This window comes from Pararge aegeria, chromosome 2 (assembly GCF_905163445.1).
Source record: "Pararge aegeria chromosome 2, ilParAegt1.1, whole genome shotgun sequence".
Classification (NCBI taxonomy): domain Eukaryota; kingdom Metazoa; phylum Arthropoda; class Insecta; order Lepidoptera; family Nymphalidae; genus Pararge; species Pararge aegeria.
The window spans coordinates 14,159,192-14,181,615 of NC_053181.1; the positions used below are offsets into that span (position 1 = coordinate 14,159,192).

The 22,424-nt window shown below is 36.8% G+C and overlaps 3 protein-coding genes across 6 annotated transcripts; 2 read left to right on the forward strand and 1 right to left on the reverse strand.

Moving 5' to 3' along the window:
* Positions 1 to 376: 376 nt before the first annotated feature.
* On the reverse strand, positions 377 to 18,545 carry LOC120631086 (protein argonaute-2). 4 transcript variants are annotated; one of them, XM_039900525.1, is made up of 14 exons: positions 18,411 to 18,545; positions 17,911 to 18,236; positions 17,271 to 17,471; positions 15,820 to 16,063; positions 15,145 to 15,367; positions 14,278 to 14,523; positions 13,364 to 13,529; positions 11,994 to 12,115; positions 9,515 to 9,699; positions 8,206 to 8,372; positions 6,942 to 7,090; positions 6,344 to 6,551; positions 4,641 to 4,832; positions 377 to 3,617 (listed from the first exon to the last, which is right to left on the reverse strand). In XM_039900525.1, exons 1-14 carry the CDS (start codon positions 18,427 to 18,429, stop codon positions 3,309 to 3,311), a joined length of 2,757 nt encoding a protein of 918 aa, XP_039756459.1. In that variant the 5' UTR covers positions 18,430 to 18,545; the 3' UTR covers positions 377 to 3,308. The 4 variants fall into 4 exon arrangements, with proteins under 4 accessions (XP_039756459.1, XP_039756468.1, XP_039756451.1 ...); XM_039900534.1 differs by having other exon boundaries at positions 6,344 to 6,521; positions 11,994 to 12,118; XM_039900517.1 differs by having other exon boundaries at positions 11,994 to 12,118.
* A 273-nt stretch (positions 18,546 to 18,818) lies between these two features.
* LOC120631222 (39S ribosomal protein L53, mitochondrial) lies at positions 18,819 to 19,980 on the forward strand. Its single transcript, XM_039900707.1, has 3 exons — positions 18,819 to 19,032; positions 19,231 to 19,358; positions 19,691 to 19,980. Exons 1-3 carry the CDS (start codon positions 18,887 to 18,889, stop codon positions 19,843 to 19,845), a joined length of 429 nt encoding a protein of 142 aa, XP_039756641.1. The 5' UTR covers positions 18,819 to 18,886; the 3' UTR covers positions 19,846 to 19,980.
* LOC120631233 lies at positions 19,833 to 20,053 on the forward strand. The gene has a single exon (XM_039900717.1). It carries the CDS (start codon positions 19,852 to 19,854, stop codon positions 20,026 to 20,028), a length of 177 nt encoding a protein of 58 aa, XP_039756651.1. The 5' UTR covers positions 19,833 to 19,851; the 3' UTR covers positions 20,029 to 20,053.
* Positions 20,054 to 22,424: the final 2,371 nt, after the last annotated feature.

Consider the following 22,424-nt stretch of genomic DNA (forward strand, 5'->3'; position numbering starts at 1 on the left):
AATACTCATTTCAACACAAATGGATGGGGTAGTAGCTAGGTAGGGAGTGGCTAGATTTATTTTATTGGCTGTGCTCATGTTCCTGTTAATATCATTATCTGTTTTGCGTGTAAAAAATAAATAAATAAATAAACAGTATACTGTATAATCCATTTCAGTCACACATTACAGTCAGCTGTCTTTTTTTTTTTTATTAATCTTATTTATTTAAAGGTGTTTTGTCACAACGTGACTATGTCACCCCTATGGAAGCTATCTAGCTATAAAGTCGACAATATTTCTTTACTTTTAAGATTAAAGTATCAAATAGATTAGAAAAAAAACTGTCAAAATATGTGAAACATAACAAGTTTTCATTAGATATTATGTACACTTCTAACTTTTAAAGAGTAACGAAATAGCCATTTTTGCAACTGGAAAGTTTTCAGACTGCCCCAATGGGCTCAACTGTCATATTGAAATAGATAAAAATTGTATACATTACAAGAAAAGTATTTAGTAAAAATACACAAGTTTTATTGCCTTTACTTAAGTTACTTGCATTTATAGAGTTTATTTGATTAACACACTGGAGATACGTTTTAAGGACACAACACTTTTAAGCACTTCTAACCAATTATCGTCTCAACCAAGACATTAGTTCCTGATAGATATTTTTGCACGGATGTTGTTGGATGATGTCATCATAAATGGCTTATGTCCAGCTGCTAGTTTGATGCCGTCTAGCCTGTCAAACTAATGACCATCACCAACACCGTGTTTACCTGCATAGCCTCATGAGTAATTCTGATGTTTAGTAAATAACCAGTACCTCGCCTAATAGTTATATAAATTTGACACAGTACATAAACAAGCCGACACAAAGGCACGTTTCGCAGCGAAATTCCAAATACTGTGTTCCGATCATAGCAAGCTCTAAAATTATTATCTTATTAACAAGTCATTAGACCAAATCATTCTAACGCAAACACCATGTACATAACTTACATAATTTAACATCTATTAAAAACAAACGTTGGTAAAATCCATCTCAGGATATAAAATATATTCTTTCAGTGTCTAAGGAAAATTAGCTTTCCTTGGGGAGTGAGTCAGATACATCTAATTTTAATCGTTAAGGAGATTAGTACAAAACTAAGCAAGTCGTTAAACTACGCACAGCATTAACACTTTAAAAAAAAAGTGCATTTGGGGACTTTCGATATCTGTAAATCTAACTATTAAAGTTATATTACAGTTCACAGGCTTCACATTTTATACAGACCTATTTAAATAACACTACAATAGCTATACTCGGATATAGATGACACGTAATCGGTATTTTAACACATTTCTTAATTACATTATTTCAATTATACCGAATAAAATAACACTGAATTTAATTTAAAAGTGCCTTCATATTCGCAAACACAATCAAAAAATTTTGACTGTCAAACAAAAGGAATATCTCGTATTATCTTATTTAGTTAGAAAGGCTTTTACTATATCGTTTCTTAACATCGGTTATGTATATGGCCATTATATATAATATATAGAATAAACGAGATTGATTCGAGGTCATCGCTGTCATTACTTTTCACTTTTACCATATTATTAACTGCCCCCGCACACCATTATCGACTCAACAGCAACCAGATTAAACTAAAGCATACGACGAGCTTTAACGTCATGTGACATTAAATGTTGTATAAGGTTTGCGACGCGTTGGCAACTTGTCTTATTACTGACACAAAAATATTGAAAAGTTTGCTTTAAGTCGAATAGCATAAAACTCAAATTGCAATGCTGTACATTCCGATATTGGTGCTGAGTCGATATGGTGTGCGAAGGCCATTATATCGTAATAACATAAAAGCAGTTGGACATCTTAGTTCAAAGTCCCATTGGGGGACATAAATATAACTTATTCACAGAAGGGTGACTGTAGACAACCTGTGCCCCGTTAAGGTGAAGCAGTTTACTAACACAGGGAGGATCAGTACCCTCGTTATGAGATGAATAAGCTCGCAATCAAAAAGACGGTTTCGATACGGCAGCAAAAAACGTCGTTACATTAAAACTCGAAGTGCACCAAACTATAGCTAGTACTTTAAAGTCTTTAAATAAAAAATCGAAACCAATAGTTTAGAACTTCTGACTCCATAATGATTCCCATACGCGAAAGCAACTTCACGTATACTTTGGAAACAGTATACGCACTCAAATTGCCTCACAAGAGATAAAGCTGGTCTGCCTAAACTGTTGGGCCATGGCAGTCGACCACTGAATTTAATTCGACGCGACTCAAATGAAACCTTCTGCCTCACTGAGCGATAGGACTTCAACACAGGCTGTCTCCAGATACCCCCTACCCCACTTTGAGGGATTTAAAACTTTAAAACAACTAAGCGATCACAACCACCCTACTTTAAAAATTGTCTATAAAATTTAATCATTTTCTCGTGTGATCTTCTCTTCTATATACATAAAAATGTTTTTTAAATACATTGATGTGCACAATCTTGGACAACTTACGGTACAATAATAAATATGAACTGTATTTTCAAACGTCTATACAACTTACTGTCATGTTCACTCGTAACTCTATCATGGGGTATATTTACGAATTCGATAGCGATCGACAGTCTACATAAACATCTTAGCGTAATTTTTTTAACGGACTTTTTTGAATCATTAGTTTTATGGAGATAATCGCCACGTAACCGCTAATGACAAATAGATATACCGCCCCTCTCCGTTTGTAGCAACCATTCGAGAAAAGCTACCCTATGTCTTGCACGAACCTTCATACGGAGTATGACACTGTACACTACAACGCAAACAATGCTAATAAGGATGAGATCCAAATGAATACAATTATCCGATAACAGTAGACTCATATGGTTCCGAATGTGTTTTACACAGTATATAACCAGGTATATATTGTCTCGAAGCAACGTTTTACACAGATTGGTCGATCACGCCAAATAATTCAATTTTTATTATTTACAGATTTTCACGATACATAAAAGCGGAAATTCATTTATTTATCGTTAAAAAACAAGAACAATCTACGTAAAATTATGATAACAATTATAACTTTTTTCATTGTATCCCTTCAGAACTAGCTCACTTTTGGTTTCAGTCAAGCAATAATAATTACGACCATCTATTAAACTAGAAAAAGCAAGTTTACATTTCACAAAACACACTCCACTTATCGCCCACACATCGAGCTCTGATTGCTTATCGGTATTTATTTTTATACAACATACATAGAGTGAACATTAATTAGAATTTGACGAGACCGGCCAAACGTTATTCTAGTCTTAGGCGAAGTACATAACCTTTTTGGTGACCGCGTGGACCGTAATGGCGCGCGCCATAGCGCCGGGCGTGCGGTCCTCGCTGCAACCGGACTGGTGACTGCCTTCGCCGGAGTCGTGCTCCTTCTCGACGAGGTGGTACCGCGCGCGGAACGCAACCAGGTGGGCGTAGTACGCGGGGGCGGGGATGGATACCGAGCGCGTACAGCGCACGTACGTGTGACATAGCTGGTACGTTAGGCACTGCAGCTCATCGGAGCCAAAGTGGTTGTCGTCCCACAGCACGTGGTAGTGGGACGGACGGGAGGTTCCCTTTAATAATCAATAAAAAACGTCACTTTAACTCAACTGGCTCATAGTAATGTTCTACTACTTTATCCGCCTTCTATTTAGAAACCCCGATGCAAAAATGACGGGGCGTTATTAGTTCGACTCATTTATGTCTGTGTCTGTGTACCTGACTGTCAGTGGCGTGCATAAAGGGTATGCACAGGGTATGTCTATGATATAAAATGAAGAAAATCTCCAGTACAAGTTATAAATACTTAAGAGTAGACTATTTATAACTCTTACAATGCCTATCCTTTAGTTTTTTATAACTCGTCGTTACTGTGCATACCTTCTATACACGACACTGCTGACTGTAGCATGGTAGCTCCCGAACGGAAGAACCGATCTTGATTTTTTTTTTTTTGAAAGGTTAATAAGTCCGGAATGTCCTTAGCTATAAATCAATTTATATTAATAGTTTGTTAGAATGAAAATTGGACCAAGTTTTTTTTTTTTTACTATGCTCTTAATATAAGTATCAAATGGAAGACTTGACTAATGCCGGAGTTTTTTAATTTGATTGTATATCATATGCACCGTAATGGCTATACATAAACACATGACAGTTTAAATTCGTTGCACTGTCACTGTCCGGTTTCTTTCATAGAATATTATCACTTAATTGAAATATTATTTAACTAGTTTAATGTTTCGAAAATGGAAAAGTGTGAATCATTTTTTAGCGAGATGTTTAGTTTAAGCATAATCTTTACCCTATCTCCCTTGGCATACAAGTGATGGCACAAAAATGCATGGAGGATTTTCGTTCTCTCCCGTGACCGTGCGTCCATCAGTTGGAGAATAATTGAGCAAGAAGATGTGCTTATTTGCTCACTTGTACAGTAAGGGTGCTGTGCCATCACAAAATGATTTTTCATTCAGGCTTGTCATACTTGAAGTTACGTCTGTAGCCATCATAAGGAAGATAACCTGGTTATATTTCCGCATAATCTAATTTCGTTACTGAAATTTTGAAATTTGGATAAAATAATGCTCTGCGCTCACCTGAATACCCTGGTGGCTGCACAGATAGAAGTCGAACTCTGTGGGGTGCGTGATTCCAAGATCGACGGTGGTGCCAGCAGGAATATTGCCAGATTTGCCAGACTGCTCTTTCTTGTCGGCACAGAACAGTCGCGTGTGGTGACGCTTCTGCACCACTATGAACGTGATACCCGGCTTGTACTCTGCTTCCAGCTGCAGACGGTACATGTTGTTAATACCTCCAGCTTATACATAGAATTACCCCTACATGGCACGTATCGTCTTACAAAATGAAAAGAGCTTAGGCCGTAGTCCACCCGGCTGGCCAAGTGCAGATTGGTAGACTTCACACGCCCTTGAGAACATTATGGAGAATTCTCAGGTTTCCTCACGATGTTTTCCTTCACCGTTGAAGCAAGTAATATTTTAACCATTATGAGGAATTAGCTCACATATGAATATCACACATATCCTTATAGCGGTGCGCAAAAGTCTAAGAATATAATATCAAAAACCGTACAAATATAAAATAAATAAAATTAACTATATGGTAAAATAAATAATACTAAAACTATATATGTAAAGAATTATTTTCTCGACTTCATATATCTAACTATTTCTTAAAGTCATCAATGTTTTTTATAGTGGTGGTAAGAAGGAATGATTGGATTTTAAAGACCCAATTCAATTTCGTCTTTATTCCAAAAACCCATTGAAGGGAGTCTGTAAATGTGGAATATAATAATCATACTTATACTTATATTATTATCAACAGTGTTAGATTTAATTAATTAATTCTTTGGACGACTCCTAAAAATATTATGTGATTTAGCGTGACACGTTTGTTTGTAAATATATTCTACATCGTCGTAACAACTACTTCGTGTTTCATGCCTCAACTTAAACCCCTTTATGAAAATAAAGGCTGTAAATAACTATATAAAATACTAGCGTACCCAGCCCGCTTCGCCGGGCTAGATTTTGCTTTATTTTATTTAAACAATAAACTTACATATCTAAATTTTTAATTTAAGTCTCATAATATATTAAATCATTTATTTCTCTCCGTATTCATTCTCTTTTCGAGCGGGTGAAGATCATTATCTACACCCATGTACACCCAACAATAGAATATCATAATAGTAAATAAAAGCTGTATTTGACAGTTCAAAAATAGGAGTGCTCCGATCGTCACCAAACTTTACAGGATTACTCGCCAGGTCAATCTGGAGATTCCCTGAAAGTTTCATTGAAATCGGTCCAGCCGTTTCGGAGCCTATACGGAACATACCTACACACTTTCTCTTTTATATATATATATATTTTTATATTAATAGCGGCCAAACGATCAAGTGGGTCACCTGATGGTAAATGATCACCGCCGCCCATAAACATCTGCAGCACCAGAGGAGCCACCGATGCGTTGCCGGCTTTTAAGGAATTTGTTTATCCGCCCCTTGAATAACCCTAGATTGAATTTTTGAGGAAACACATCAGATGGGAGATTGTTCCACAGTTTGCAATTATATATATATATATATATACTAGCGGACCCCAGCGCCATCTGTCGGGCTGATTTGTGAATCTAAACCATCCAGGGTGCCACCCAAACGCATACCGAAAAATTCATTCAAATCGGTCCGGCCGTTTAGGAGTTCAGTGACATACACACGCACACAAGAAATATATATATAAAGATAGATAAAGGCTGAAAGTATTGTTACCTTAATGCAGGCCTCCCGCACAGCGGTCAGTTCGTGCTGTAGCACATGTATGAACTGTCCCTCGGAGATACCGTCGCGGTACATGATAATGCGGTGCGGCTTGAACCCGCCCGTGCTCTTGTAGAACATGATCAGCAGCTCCTGCACCATACTGCTCATCTCATGGACGATCTCCTGTCTGCAACCACCAATGTCACTCGCATTCATCCTACATCATAACAACCGACACCTCAATTATTTTGACCGAGCGAAGCGATGCCATCGAGTTAACATAGGTGGAAATGCACATTTGTCCGTACGTCGTTGGAAAAATTCTAAAATAAAAATTAATTACTTCCAATTCACAGACATGGAAGCCCAAAGTAAAATTTTTTATTAGTTTAAAAATAAAAATTTTGGCCGAAATTGCCAAAAAAAAACAAATGACCTGTAATTATAAAAATTACAAAATAACTAAATAAATAAAATAAAAAAAATCGCATCAAAAGCTTTTTGCTTTTGAAACGAGGCCTTAGTCCGAAGCGAACCATTTATTAATGTCAAGGCCGTAATTCCGTGTTAACGTAGGACCGTGTACTCCAACGTGTATATACGGTACCTGTGTTGCTGGACACGCACTGTGGCGGCGTATCGTGACGGATGTGCGTCCATGGAGCCTACCACAGCGGCTATAGAAGGCTTCTTATTGTCGCCCGCCGGCGGATGCGTTACATCAACCCCCAAGAATATTACCGGCTCGTTGAACACCTGAGAGGAGGTATAGCATCAGTACATTCAGTTCACAAGGCAATACGCCTTTCGTTTCCGACCGTATCCTTTAATAAACGCAAAAACAGTGACGAAGTTAACCCAGTTAACACAGGTGCACAGCTAGCAGGACAGGGAAGGACAAAACGTTTATCTTCTACAGTTTTATCCGCTCTCCAAGCATGAACGTATGGAAATAATATCCAAATAATATTCGTGCTCGATCGAACGACGACGGTGAACTTCTCGTCTCGGTGACGTTTCCCTGTTCACGTGGCTGGTAGACAAGTAAATTTAATACCTGTGCTGGACCAACACTTCTGCCGACGGTAGGATTTTTGTCCATAATCACCACGCAGGGCAGACAGTTTGGTGATCGCAGAAAATGGTAGTAGTGGCATAGAGGACGCTGCTGCCCGTTCTCCGCTATATTCTTTTTGTCGCCTCGTACAACACCCGCGGGAAGGGGGTGGGGGGTGGTGACAACTGTACTCTGATATGCCGTCATCAAACGGCCCGTCATCAACCAATAACATTATAAATGCGAAAGTGTGCTTGTTTGTTTGCTTGTCCTTATTTTACGCCTTAACTAATCAAAGAAATCGACCTGATTTGGCATAGTGTTAGTTGAAAGGACGGATAATAACACAGGCTTCTTTTTATACCAGGAAAACATATAATAATTATTTATAAGAAAAAAAACATAGTAAACGCGGACGTAGAACGTGGGCAAAGCTAGTGATGTAGTAAACACATTTTCGCTTTTTAATAATAATAATTGTTTATCAATAAAACCTAGGTACAAGTTACATTTCATCTGCACAATAGGTATAACTTATAGTATTCTTATAATTTACTAGGATATACAGAAATCAACTGTCCCTAAGCTAGGTATAAACCTGTGTTATAGGCGACAGTGCTCTCCTTATAGATATAGCTCGTTTAAACCAAAAAAAATAAAAGATTTGAATTCGCAGGTATTCGTATCTATGGAAGATAACATTTATAATATTAGTATGGATGGATTGTATATCATGCACTTCCACAATGAAACGCTTTATATAACTATGTATTATTTTCTTCAGCGTGTGATTTTGTATATTTAAGTAACTGACCTTGGGACGCAGAGATGGCACCAGAATTGAATTGATACCTCCTAGCTTGACATTGATTTTGAGGCACAAATTGCTGAGCGTTTGCGGTGATGTTTTGTTGACGTTCTTCGCTTGCACGCACTGCGTCGCCATACCGAGTACGGTGTCGCCCACTCGTTTAACTTCGGCTGTAACACACAAGTGACAAATAATTTGCAAGGAACCACGTGGACAACAATCAATTGTATGTAATTAAAGGAAAATGTTCCAAACGATGTCAAATGAATGTCGCATGAGAAAATAATATGCTTGAGTTTTGACATACTTCAGCTGACAAGAGTACCTTTCAAGAGTCAGCGCAAGAAAAAACAATGCATAACTATTCCAATGTCATTTGTTTTTTTAAGGCCCTAAGTATCAAAAACTACCTGAATGTTAAATAAATAAATATGTACAACATTGTACACCAAACATATCGCCATCAAGGCCCAAAGTAAGCGAAGCTAAGCTAACTAACTGGGTACTAAGATAACTGTTGAATAATTTATGAATATTATAAATATAAAATAACAATATATATAACACTCAGACACTTAAATCATTCATATTCATCAAACAAAACATTTTCCAGTTGTGGGAATCAAACCCACTGCGCCAATCAGCCGCCTAAATGAAGGTTGAATACTGTTTTTTCTCACTACTTTCAATTCTTCTGTAACAGATCTCTTCAAGGGACCTAAATGAAAAATAATGATGAATTTATCATAGTAAACCTTCAATTCTTTTAAATTAAAGCACACTTATAGAAAAAACTCAATTTAAAAGAAAAATATTTTTCTTGGTTGCTAGATTTTGAGTCCAATTTTTTTTTTTCCTACAAATTAGTCCTTGACTGCAATCTCACCAGCACGGCTTAAACGTGTAGGAGTCAATTATCTCCCCGGGGAAAGAATAAAAATGTATCTTCTCCCACAGCTTTATCAACTCTCAGAACATTGGCGCACAAGTGGAAATAATATCCAAATAGTATATGTGTAATCGGTGTATAATCGGTGGATATAATTTCTACTGATGCAGTCTAAGATGGTAGCGAACTAACCTGTTTTGTCAGTTATATCAAACTTCTAATCGGTGCCTACGCGGCATCGGTCCGGTGAGAATTAGCCACGCCCATTACCTCCCAGATCAGACCAGAGATAATTAATGAAATGTATATTCCTATATTTCTCCCGCCCGGCAGTCAAACCCAGGCCATTCCTAAAACCACTGCGCCAGCGAGGTCGAGGTTTAAAAGTAAAGCCAAAATAAACATATTTAAAAGCCTTCTTACCGTAAACAGGCGTCTTGCCGGGCAGTACAACGACGACTAGTTGCAACTGCACGAACGTTGACTTGAGGTATTTGAACATGGGCTCCACCTGATCCGGCCCTGTGGCGTACTTGCAGAAGCAAGGCTGCCCTATGATCGGCATTCCCGCGTCATTCGATATCTTCTGCAGCTGTTGCGTAAAGTTCCTGGCAAGAGAAGTACATAACGTTACTGAGAACCCGAAAAGAAACCTTTATTAAGAAAAACAAACCAGCAAAAACTCGAAAAAGGCTCCAACGACGGCTTTGTTTTTAGTGCTTTGTTTGCAAAATAATTAGGAAAAATCTATTTTAAAAAACATTTAAAAAATCGAACAAATGTTAATTGGTAATTTTGTAGGCGCATTTTCAAAACGAAAAACTCTCATAGGTAGCATTAGATTACAATTGTTAATAGCTTATGAATAGTTACAAATAAATCAATTCTAGGTGGTAAAACTGTCGAGTATTTGTAATAAAAGCGATCACACCGAAAATAATATGAATCACGTGTGCTGATTCTAAATTAAAAGGCTCGTCATAATAATTAAATATTTCATAGAAGGGAATATGCAAAGAAAGTAACTGAATAGCTGCATTTCAAGCGTAGTGTTAAAATTAAATTATGCTATAATTTAATTTTAAATCTCTCATCAAAAAACGAAATCTATTTAACAAATATAAATATTAGTATAAATTAAAGCATAATTCTCAACTGCGATGAACTATTCATAATCGCCGCCAAATCATAGGATTGGAATTGAAAATAAATAAATAAAGAAATAAATAAATATACTACGACAATACACACATCGCCACCTAGCCCCAAAGTAAGCATAGCTTGTGTTATGGGTACTAAGATGACTGATGAATATTTTTATGAATAATATACATAAATACTTAGAATATACATATAAACACCCAGACACTGAAAAACACTCATGCTCATCACACAAACATTTTCCAGTTGTGGGAATCGAACCCACGGCCTTGGACTCAGAAAGCAGGACTCAAAAAGGTTAGAATTTTAAAGGAAAATTTGTATTTTGCAACACATTGCTTGCAGAATGTCTTATTTGATTACTATACTTGCTTATATAAGATTTTAGACTAAGAGCCTGTCCAGATGAGGCGTTTTACGCGCGAGTCGACGCGCGCGTAGACACTCGCGCGTTCCCGAGATACTACAGCTACATATATTCCGTCCAGATGATGACGCGCGTTTCCTCACTCGCGCGTAAAACGCCGGTAACGAGCGAGACTCTCGACTCGCGCGTTCTACGCGCGTAGAACGCGCGAGTCGAGGTACTCGAACGCCGTTACTGCGTCCAGTACTACGCGCGAATCTGTAGCGAGTGGACGTACTAAAAATGGAGCGTGATAACTTCGATACTGAACTTTTTATAGACGAAATTGAAAAAAGAGTAGCCATATGGGATATGGAATCTTCAGACTATTCCAATAGAGTAATAAAACGTAGGAACTGGGAAGAAATAGTCGAAATTTTTTGTGAACCTGGCGATTCCCAAGAAAAGAAAAAAGCTTTAGGTAAGTAAACGATAGTTTATTTAATAATATTATTTCTTAGATAACATTAATTTTACTATAGCATTTTATCTTGCCAAGGGAGTTTGCCTTCGTTAACAAAATAATCCGCGAATTTGTCTCTTGTATTTCGCGATCTTGCATTAGGCCTTACTACCTCAGTGTTCAAACTATTCAAAGATGTTTCGTACAGAGTGTGGTCATACCTATAACCATCCCTTAACCTGACGTAATTATGAAGAACACAACAAGCTTTAATTATGTTTTCTGCAAACTCTAAGTCTACATTCAACGGTCTATGAAAAACTCTCCATTTATTTACCAAGATACCAAAGCAACATTCAATGTAACGCCGGGCTCTGGATAAGCGGTAGTTGAATATTTTTTTCTTGATTGTTAGAGATTTACCGCAATAAGGGCGCATAATATATAATGTTATGAACATACTATGCGTCATTCTGTCACGTAGAATTGGATGCACGTTAAATCGTCGACTTTCTCTTCGTTTACGACGTTTCCATCGACAGTATGCAAGCCACAACACAACCGCTGTGTCCGAGTCCATGTTTATAACTGAATGCCTCCCAGCGTAGGAACGCGCGTAACACGTGATATCTGGACGCAATATAAATTGAAACGCGCGAGTTCACTCGCGCGTAAAACGCCTCATCTGGACAGGCTCTAAGATTTTCGTGGTTAATCAACAATTCTTAAATATAGTTCAACGGGTACATACCACGATAATACGGGTACGTGATAAAATAAACGGGACTCCCCGTCGTGACCACGATCCATGCAGCTGGGTTGAAATATCGACAAATCCAAAATATTATCGTGGTATGTACCTGTTGAACTATATTTAAGAAATGTATACTTGCTTTAATAGGCAATTAAACATAATTGGTGATATTGTTTACTTCAATGCATCCTCTCTGACGGTCCGTTGAGGCGCGAAGCACGCTATCGCCCAGACTCTGATTTCGACGCCCATGAAGAATTGCTTCCCTCGCATATCCCACACGCCTTGGTTCGGCAAAGCCTGCTGTATCAAAAGAAAATACCAAAAAAGTCAATCTAATTTTAACAGTCCATAAATGATAAGGCAGTTTTCCATTTGATCCATAAAGTAGGATCCATATGTTCACAAAAAAAATGTGATGTGAAAAACTATTTCAAATAATCTTATTGGAAAATATAGTTCTGGTAGGTTTTATTCACGTACAAATTGTCACGCGTAAACGCATAATGAAAAGTGTTACCTTTGCCTTCACATCATTAAATATAAACCTTATTATAATGACATAGACTTGTTATTAGTATAATACATACTTTTTGTGTTGTTTTAGTGTTTAATTTATATGATACCTGCTACATATTTCTATGCTTATAGCATTAAGTACTTTTTTTGTTTTTCTTTTAGAAAGAATAACTTAAGATCGATTATTTTAATATCTGATGCGAATATATAAAGCTACCGAGTTGGTTTACTAGAAAGCGATGATCTCAGGTACTACTGGTGTAAGGCTATATAACACGCTAAGAATAATAGGAGCATAACAGAAGAATGTTTCAAAATCAGGGGTTTTTTTTCCTTTTGAGAGAAATAAAACTGTTAAAGTTTCAATAAAATCATGTATAGCAAATTACGCGTTTTTTGTGAAGACAGACGGTTGTATTTGGTAAACTGTAACTAGTAAAATGAAAAAGTATATAAAATGGTGTTTTTATTCCATTACAAGTCTGTAATCTCACGTGGTCGCTGTCAACTGTGATCACTGTTTCTACGCGGCATCGTACTGAACCACCGACCGGTAACTAGCCGAAGCCCCACCACACAAAATCGTATCCAGCTTTATACTTCGATAGTGTTTGTTTGCGCCAGCGATCTTCTTAAATGATGTGTCCTAAATGAATAGTTAAATAATCTTCTTAAATGATGTGTCCTAAATGAATAGTTAAATACAATTACTTTTTTCACACACAGTCAATCTGTCATCTGACCAGTAAATCTGCCCAATGTCTTGTAAAAAATATAAACAAAAGAACTTAGAATAAGTTAATCCTATATCTAGTGTCAGCGGCGCGTTGCGGCTTCGGTACAAACCTAATCAATTGCGGCCTTTCATGCAGAAAAACATAAATGAATACACTTTTAAAGAACATCACAGAGAAAATTCACAAGCAAATACAATAGTGTTAAGATAGAAGGAACAATTCGACGATTGAAAAAATCACTGCGTATTTATGGAGGTATAGGATAGTGTAGGAGTATTGCGTGTGGACTTACTTGTCCGCCTAGCGATGAGACGCGGCCGCCGTACTGAAGCTTGGGTGGTGGCAGTACTCGACCTCGCACCTCCATCATGTTGTTGGAGATGGTGAGCCCGAACTCTTTTACGTACAGGTCTGTGTTGAAATTTGCGCGCCGCACCAAGTTGTTGATCTCACGCTCCCTGAACCGGACCGAAACACACTGATGAGTTAGACAAACTGCTAACTATGAATTTCCAAAACTATTCTTCTCTCTAGTTTCATGTTGGGGTAAAGCATTTCTTATGCGGTGTTACAGCATGGTCTTTGGGTTGCCAGTTAATGGCTAGGAAAATGATGGATATCGCGGACTGCCCCTCTCTGCTGAAACCCACTGGTGGGAGGTTAAGTAAGGGAGGAATGGAACCCCCTCCCGTGAAATTATGAGATGTTTTTGGCGTCCGCTTTGGCTATTCTAATTATTATGTAGCCGTCGTTAACGCCTCTTTGGGTATCGCTCGCAATCATTTGCTCTTAGAAAGCGCCACTGAGACGGGCGTAATATGTTGAGATAGATGAGCGGTGATAGCCTAGTGGTAAGAGCATCGGCTTCCCTCACTGGTGGACCGAGTTCGATCCACTGCACGCACTTCTAACTTTTCGGAGTTATATGCGTTTTAAGCAATTAAACATAATTTCCTCAATGGTGAAGGGAAACATCATGTAAAGGAAAAATCTAATAAGGGAATTGATTTACATGATGTTGCGCAGGTAGTAAAAATACATCGATATCCATCAGCATTTTTACTACCTGCGCAATGGTCGCATTTCGCAAGTCAATTGCACATTTCTCCTATTATTAGTGGTTTTTAATGAATTTAACAATTAGCTCGATTAATGATACAAGTACATCGATTCAACACCCCAAACGATTCTAAACAAAATGGTTACCTGTCTGGGGCTGATCTCGCGGTAGCTTTGATCATAGTCGATGTCTGCATATCTGTCAGTTTCTTAATGCATCTTTGTCCAGGTACAATGTTACATACTTCCAGAGGCAGATATGTGTGTTTGTGCTCCTGCCCCACTTGAAGGCACGGCAGGTGAGGGTATCTCAGTTTCATTTTATACTTATCCAAAAAATATTTAGCTACAGTACATTCCACTGTTTGTCCATTTTCCAATTGGAGGGGAAAACTGAAATTTAATAATTAATTTTTAAAAACAAAACTTTCATACGGAGGCGACTACTACGGGGGTCACGAGGTTGTACCTACTCGCAGATTGTTTCTCGACTCGTATGAATGTGTTCAGTTTCTATGCCATTAAGATTTACTCGCTCGGAATTGAGAACTTCCAGAGTATCGAAATACTTGAACATCAGAGTTGCCTACAATTCTTTAGCTAGAGCTTTTTGCAGAACTTTTTAAAATAAAATTTCGGTGTACAGTATTTTGCGAAAAAAGCAGTGAAATTAGGCCCAATTTAATTTGGCGGTAAAGAATTTAACATGCGAAAACGGATCTATTAGATCGTGTTCAGCGATGAATATTCGCCGAACGGCGGGACTTTATTTTACGAATTAAACTACTTTTTAAAAACGAATGCATACTGCCTATCTTGAATTATATGATTCTTTATTGCTACTGCTAAAAACAGGAAATTACTAATACTTCAATATTAAGAGACTTTTTCCTCCAATGAGGAATCAACAATAATACTTTTACAAGTTGAATACTTAAGCAAATAAAAATAAAAATATTCCATATTCTTAAACTAACCGGTGATTGAAATAACCAATTTATAGTAAATACTCACGATTGCATCTGTGCTGGTCTACGGGTTACATTACACACCCTGTACTTTCGTTTCATTGTACCACAATGTGTGATTTCAATCTTGAGCCCCTTGATTTCTTTGGTAAATTTCACTCTTTGTGAGTCTGTCAGTGGTTTTCTTTGTTCATTAATGTCCCTTATATCTAACACTTCACACATAAATTCTATAACAGGTTGTGCTTTGTAAAATGCAGTCGCAGACACTGTAAGAGTAATCGACAATTATATTATAATTACCAAACAAAAGTACAATATTTAAACCAATGTTGTTTTTGAAATTTTTAGAAGTTAAAATTCTTAAGTTGTGTTTGATTATAAATATTTTTAGCAAAGCTAGAATAAAGGTGAAACATGGAATGTTGACATTTATGTTCGACATGGCAGGCAGCAATTGGTTTTACGACCATCAACCATCTTCACATATGCATATGTTAACTGATTGAACTCAGTATACAGCCTGATGCAAATCTGGCCAGGACCTGAGTCCCTAAGTCATTCAAATCCTTCAAATAAGTTTAACTTCTTTGATTTGTTTTCATCATCATTTCTTGCAGTTGAAACAATTGTTTAGAGTAAACAAAAATTATTAATTAATAATAATTATTTATTAAAATATTGATGTCTATAATGTCCTTTATATGTATATAAATCCTACCATCAATATTAAGCATCATTTTCCATTGACTTGGCCTCACAGATTGGTGGAATCCAAACCACACTTCTCTGCCCCCACCAAGAGGATGGTAGTATCCTTCAGGAGATGAAAAGAATGATCTTCCAACCGGAGTATACATCATTGAGGGCAAATGTCTCATGACTACATCAAGAGCCAGAATAGCATCATACGGAATCTGTCTTGTGCGACCTTCTAATGCTTCCTCTAGTGCAAATAGTGACACCTGATGAGGAAAAACATACTTATTTATTAGTAACATGTGGTTACCGTTAAAATATTATGTACTACAATATTTTTGTTATCTAGTTTTGTTTTATGGTGTAAGCTCAAATTATTGAATGTCATTAAAAAAAAATTCAGGGCAAAAAGTTTGTATTTTATAGTTTGTATTTTATCACACAAAATTTACAGGAAAACATTTTGAGGAAACTTGCATATTAGTTTAATAATACTCTGTCTGTAATCAAAACATCTGTAAATGTTATTATCAACATCGGTCACATACCAAAGTAAATTAATTGTATTAGTAGATATGAGTAGCAAGTGAAGTGGTGATAGTGTATTATATTATATTGACCTTCACTCATATAATATTGAGTGCTCATTATCCCTCAGGACTATTTATAATTAATGATTGATTATGTTACACCCTGCTTCAACCTAAATTGGGGAAGTGTACAGGGTCTAATTCTGTAACAGTTTCTTCTAGGGAAGAAGAGGGATACCAGCAAATGGGAGATTAATTCATTAAGGATTATCCTTAATTACTCAATGGTTACTCAATGTTTTTTGAATCATCAAAATCATCGAACAAACATCAAAAATCTGCTATCCTAAACATTAAACCCCAAGCCATTGCATCGCTTCGCACTTGCACTTTTTTAGCTTGACATTCCTTCTGTTTTTTTTTCTCTTTTGCATAAGGGTTATAGCATGATGTTAAAAAGACTTAACCTCATCAAATGCGAGAACTTTATAGCTTCCTTTTAACTGTTTATTATTATAATATCTATAGGATATTTTATGGATAACTTTATAACATTGAAATTCATATTGATAGCCAATCATAAATCCATTTAAAAAAACAAAGCCTGAATACAATTTATAATATTGAAATTCTATCTCTAGACTTTTATTTGGCTAATAAGGTTAAAAATAATTACATAAAATAATTTAGGTATTTTTAAAGCATAGTGCACATATAATTATAATAATTGGCAAAAACAGCTTAACATGCTTTCTGAGTCAAAGGATTTTTCACTGCCAATTCCTAACTACAGACTGGAAATGAGAAAGTTTCCCAAATCCTAACTATTTCTAGCCTGACTGATCTGAGAATGCAACCAAGAATCTCTTGATTGTGGTTGAGCATGCTAATAATAATGACAAAAACCAGTTAATATACAGATATTTTGAAAAAATATTCTTACCTGAGCAACCCATTTAATTGTGACGCGGAACACTCTATCCTTTCCTTCACCAGGCAAAATCACTTCAAGCTCAACTCTGTCATTGCCAATAGGCAGGGGGTCTCTTGTATACAAATTGTTTCTACCATCGAACACAGGTTTTAGAGCACCAAATATTTTATTGTAGCTATTTACCATAGTTTCCACAATTTCTCTATTCACCTAAAATGAAATACAAAAATGATTAATTCAATAAAACAACCACACATATTCAAAATAAGTCTCACATTCTAATAACTTTTACAACATTGTTAATATGCATTTTCCAAAATATTCAGGGGACACAAAAAAACTATATTTTTTCTATTTTATAATGTAATTTTCTGTTTTATTTTATCATTAATTATTAATAAGTGATTCATTGTATTAATATAAGTGTTCAAAATAACAGGGTCCTAAATCAAGAGAAGTCACATACCAAAATGCATGTTTATATATGAATGATAGTATGCAAATCAGCATTTATAAGCAATATTTTAAACATGACTACTTATTATATTTAATTTTCTAATTATCTGTCCGAAGCATTTTATTTTAATTGTATAAAAATAACTTAAGAAGATTAAAAAATTGTTTTTGTAGTTAAGAATTTGCTACTGACCTTGCGAGGGCACTTATCAGGCTGTATATTGACATCATAATGATGTACAAATCCTCTTGGCATTGATATTTGGAAATGGTTTGCACGGAGCATAATTGGTCGGCCCTCATGTCCAAGGTTGGGACGGCGAGGGCATGTGAGCACAGGCAGGTCTGGCGGGGGTGCTGCCGCGGGGGACACGAGCGTTCCACTCGTAACGCCGGGTGGAGAGCCCCCTGACGCCGGTGCAGTAGTCGGTACGCCCGGGGCAGCCCCAGTGGTGCCCGCCGCTGCGCTTATAGCCCCAGAAACACTCACGGCACCAGCACTCGTCTCCCCCGCTGGAGCTGTGACAACAAACGAACTTTTTCATCATTGTTCAACACATTAAGTTAAGATTCATTAATACGGCCGTGATAGTCACTACATTGCCTGTGGGGACATTATTTAGGCCACTCAAACAAAGGATGATGCTGTCTTGCTGACTCGTGGTTGTAATGATATCAAGACTAAATGCTTACGTTGGCCAACGGGGTACATGTTGACAAAAGATTAAATAAACAAAAGCTTGAAAATAAGAATGTATAAAATCCTCGTGTTTAAAATTGTAACAATGTGATTAAATTAATGTGGCTGTGAACTGCACTTTACGGACTAGTTTGCAAATTGACGTTTAGCCAGCTATTTTGACATTTTTCAGAAGTTTTTTTTTTTTTTTTGACTGGCTGAACGTCTCTTGGTTCTAGCTTGTTTGGCTAATTTGGTTGCCTATATAACTGACAAAATTTAAGCATTTATTTCAAAAGGGATGCAGACAACGCACTACTTTGATCTTTTTGACAAATACTATGATCTCAACCCGACAAAAATATTTGTATTCTCTTTGTATACCAAACGCAGACACTGTAACCAAAGACTAAACTACATGTACAAAATTACTCTTGTCTGTGGTCTCAATTTATTTCCACGGATTTTTCCATTTTCCAGGAAGAAAATAATGTCTATCCCGTACAGTGGTACTATAAGAAGGTCTGGTGGAGTGGTATCCGCAATTGGAAAACAATTACGAGCTGTGAATCTTAAAGCTGCTAAACGAATAACTGTTAAATTTGATCCTTTTGGTGATAATGTAGTACACACAAGGTAAAAATAAATTGAGATTTTGTTTGAATTCTGTTAGTGCTCTAATCGCATAATTTGTGTTCTATTTTTGTCAATCTCCGAAGCTATCGAGAAAAATCGATGCTAAAGTATTTAACTATTCCTGACAACTTTCGAGCTCTATTGCAATTTGAAATAGCTGAAAACTTCATGTTATTTTTATTGAATTTTTTGTTTCAGGAATTTCTTACATTTTATGAGCTCACCAAAAATTATTTTAACAAATCCTAACTGTGTCCTTAAAACTGAGATTGTATGTGACCGCAGTGAACCAACAGTAGACATTACCATTGTACCCTCAATTGCTGGTAAGTAAAATTTTAATAAATATTACTGTACCATACAAGCAATAGCACAGAACATTAAACTATCATTTTATGTTTTTAAAGTTTTATTTATTTTGCTTTTTGTGATTGCTGGAATTATGCTGGTGCAAATCCTGGCAGGATTTACACAAGACTCTGAACTTTTCGAAGGACTTGCTCAACATTGCATTTCCATACAGGAGTGTTCATATAATATGCTCAGTATAGATTTTTAGTTCATTGCCATTATGTTGACAAAAGCCATTCATGTATTTTTAATCGTAACTGCAGAGCACAGATTATAATAAAAATAACTCGTATTTTGTTTGTTTCAGAAACAGCTAATATTAAAAAAGTTACATTAAAAAGTGGTAATCTAACTTGTTTAGAACTTCTACAGTTATTGAACAAGCATATCACAACATTGGCACCCGCAGACCAAATATCAACTACAATAACAAAATCAGAAAAGAAAGGCAAAAAGAAGTAATCAAATATGAAATCCACCAAAGGAAGCCTTTATGTAGTAGATGAGATTTACAAACATTTACCAGCATTCACAGATGTTTTCTCAGAAGACACATTTTATGTGTTTGTGGTTATATTTGTGTCATGTACAATAATGGTGGCCTTTATTTTATCTCGATTTATTACTTTAAAGCCTGTAGATTAAAATAAAAATCATAGTTGAAGTATGAAATAAAATTTTAAATGTATTACTTGACTGATTTTATTTTCTACATCTAGAAAACAAGAAATAAGATTATTTCTTGTTTTCTAACTGAATGGAAAAATAGCACTACATTCCCCAAAACATTAGGTTTACAAAAGAGATCCGTACCAGCATCATACAGCATAAATTTTTAGTTATCCAAATTATCAGCCTTGCGCGTAGCGTGGATCTTATTATATCGACTTTAGCATCATAATCCAAGATATGAAATGGTTGTTTTACTTTTATGTTACCAGCCGTTTTTTTTGATATCCCACTAATCAAAGTTACGTTTCTGCCTCAATGCAAGTTACATTTATGAAGACAAACAAAGCATTCTTGATATAACAATATTTTTAAATACTGAAGAATTTTATGTGGCTAAAAATAAAATGTGTACATACTTCTATATGTATAAATCTAAACTTTAAAAAACAGGCCAAATTCTGTACATTGAAGATATAAAAAAAAAAAAAATTTTTTTAGTGGAGGCCGGAGGGCACTCAATAACCTATACTGAATCTGAAACTTTAGTTTTTTTCATATGTGTCTGTCTGTCGGTCTAAATCTGGGCCGCGCATCACGAAACCGATACACGTCAAGGTGACGTCACGGACGTAGCTAGTTTCTGATTTGCATTGCGAGGTTTTTACTAAAATAAAATTGCTTTACACTGATTTAGGCTCAGGAAATTTTCTTAAAGTATAGTCTGAGTCTGTCTTGACGTGAAGTGATCTTAAGTGAGGTTTTTGTGGCGTTTTTTTGGAAAAATTTGACGAAATTTCACGTAACGTGAGAAGTGATTAGTTGCATACCCTCAACTCATCAGTGCCAATAAAAAGTGTTGCGTTTAGTGGCTGGCTATCATATTATAGTTTCTAAAAATGGAATAGGCCAAATTTGGAGTGTGTGGGTTATTTATTCACGCATTAAGTCAATATTATAATCAATAATTGGTTATAGCGCCATCTATTAGTTCAGCTCTGTACTACTAAAGGAGTTGGCTATTAATATGAGCAAGAACTGTGTCCAGTGCGGGCGTTTTGTAGCCCCAACGTCAGATGTCGTAGCAAAATGTACGAAGTGTTCTTCTTTGTTCCATCGGGAATGCGCAAAATTAAGCCCTAGCGGCCCCATTCCCAGGAAATGGATTTGTTGTCCCTGTATTAAAGGCAAGGGAAAAGTGGCGACCTCAAGAATTCCAGACACTCCGAACCATCAATTGCCATGCTCCCCTAATCCATCGCAGGCTGCGGCTGCCGTAGCCCAGGCCGTTGGGAACCCTAGTATGCACGATGATGTTGCAAGTAGCATAGTGGCCGAGCTCAGACTTTTGCGAAGTGAAATCTCCTGCTTCAGAGGGGAGATGGCACAACTGAATGCTAGTATAATCGAGTTTAACTGTCGGGTGGAGAAAATGGAGGCTAGGCTCTCACAATTGGAGGCGCAATCTACGTCGCGTGAATTAGGTGACCAGGATAATGTGCAATCTGTTATTTCACATCTTCAAGAACAACTAAATGAAAGGGATCAAGACTTACTATCAAATAATGTGGAAATATCGGGTTTGCAAGAAATTGCCGGTGAGAACCTTATAAACCTAATTAGCCTGGTAGGAAAAAAATTAGGAGTCGACGTGGATGATCGTGATGTGGTCTGTGCGGAGCGCGTGGGCCCGCGGCGCGTCTCAGTAGGCTCCGGCGTCGGCGATGCGGACGGGCAGTTGCGCCAGCGGCCGCGGCCCGTAGTCGTGCGTCTCGCTCGGCGCGCGGTGCGAGACAACTTGTTGCACGCGGCCCGCGTGCGCAGAGGGGCTGATACCTCGGGCATTATATCTGACTCCGCTCCACGACGTTTTTATGTTAATGAGCATCTTAGCCGAATGAACAGGCAACTATTTTATAAAGCACGCGAGGAAGCCCGCAAAAATAACTGGAAATATGTGTGGACCAAGGGGGGACGTATATATATTCGGCATACGAGTTCAGCGCCCGTACATCGTGTTCGCACTGAAGCAGATATTGAGCGTTTTTTTGGAAGCGTATCTATTTGATTTTAGGATGCGATAAGGCTATATCATTGTATATAAATAGACTATGGCGTGTTTTTTCATTTTTAGATAATAACAATCCACAATTGTTGTTTTTTACAAAAGTATCTATTAATTATTATGAATATTTTAAAACCTATGAATATAGTAAAGCAGCAATGCCTGATTTTATTTATATTATAACGGTATATATTATGTGTGAGAGTGGGTGTAAAATGATCGGAAGTAATAATAATTGTATTTTATTTTTTATTTTCTATTATATGAATCTACATTTTACAATATATTACATTATTTTATTTTTGTG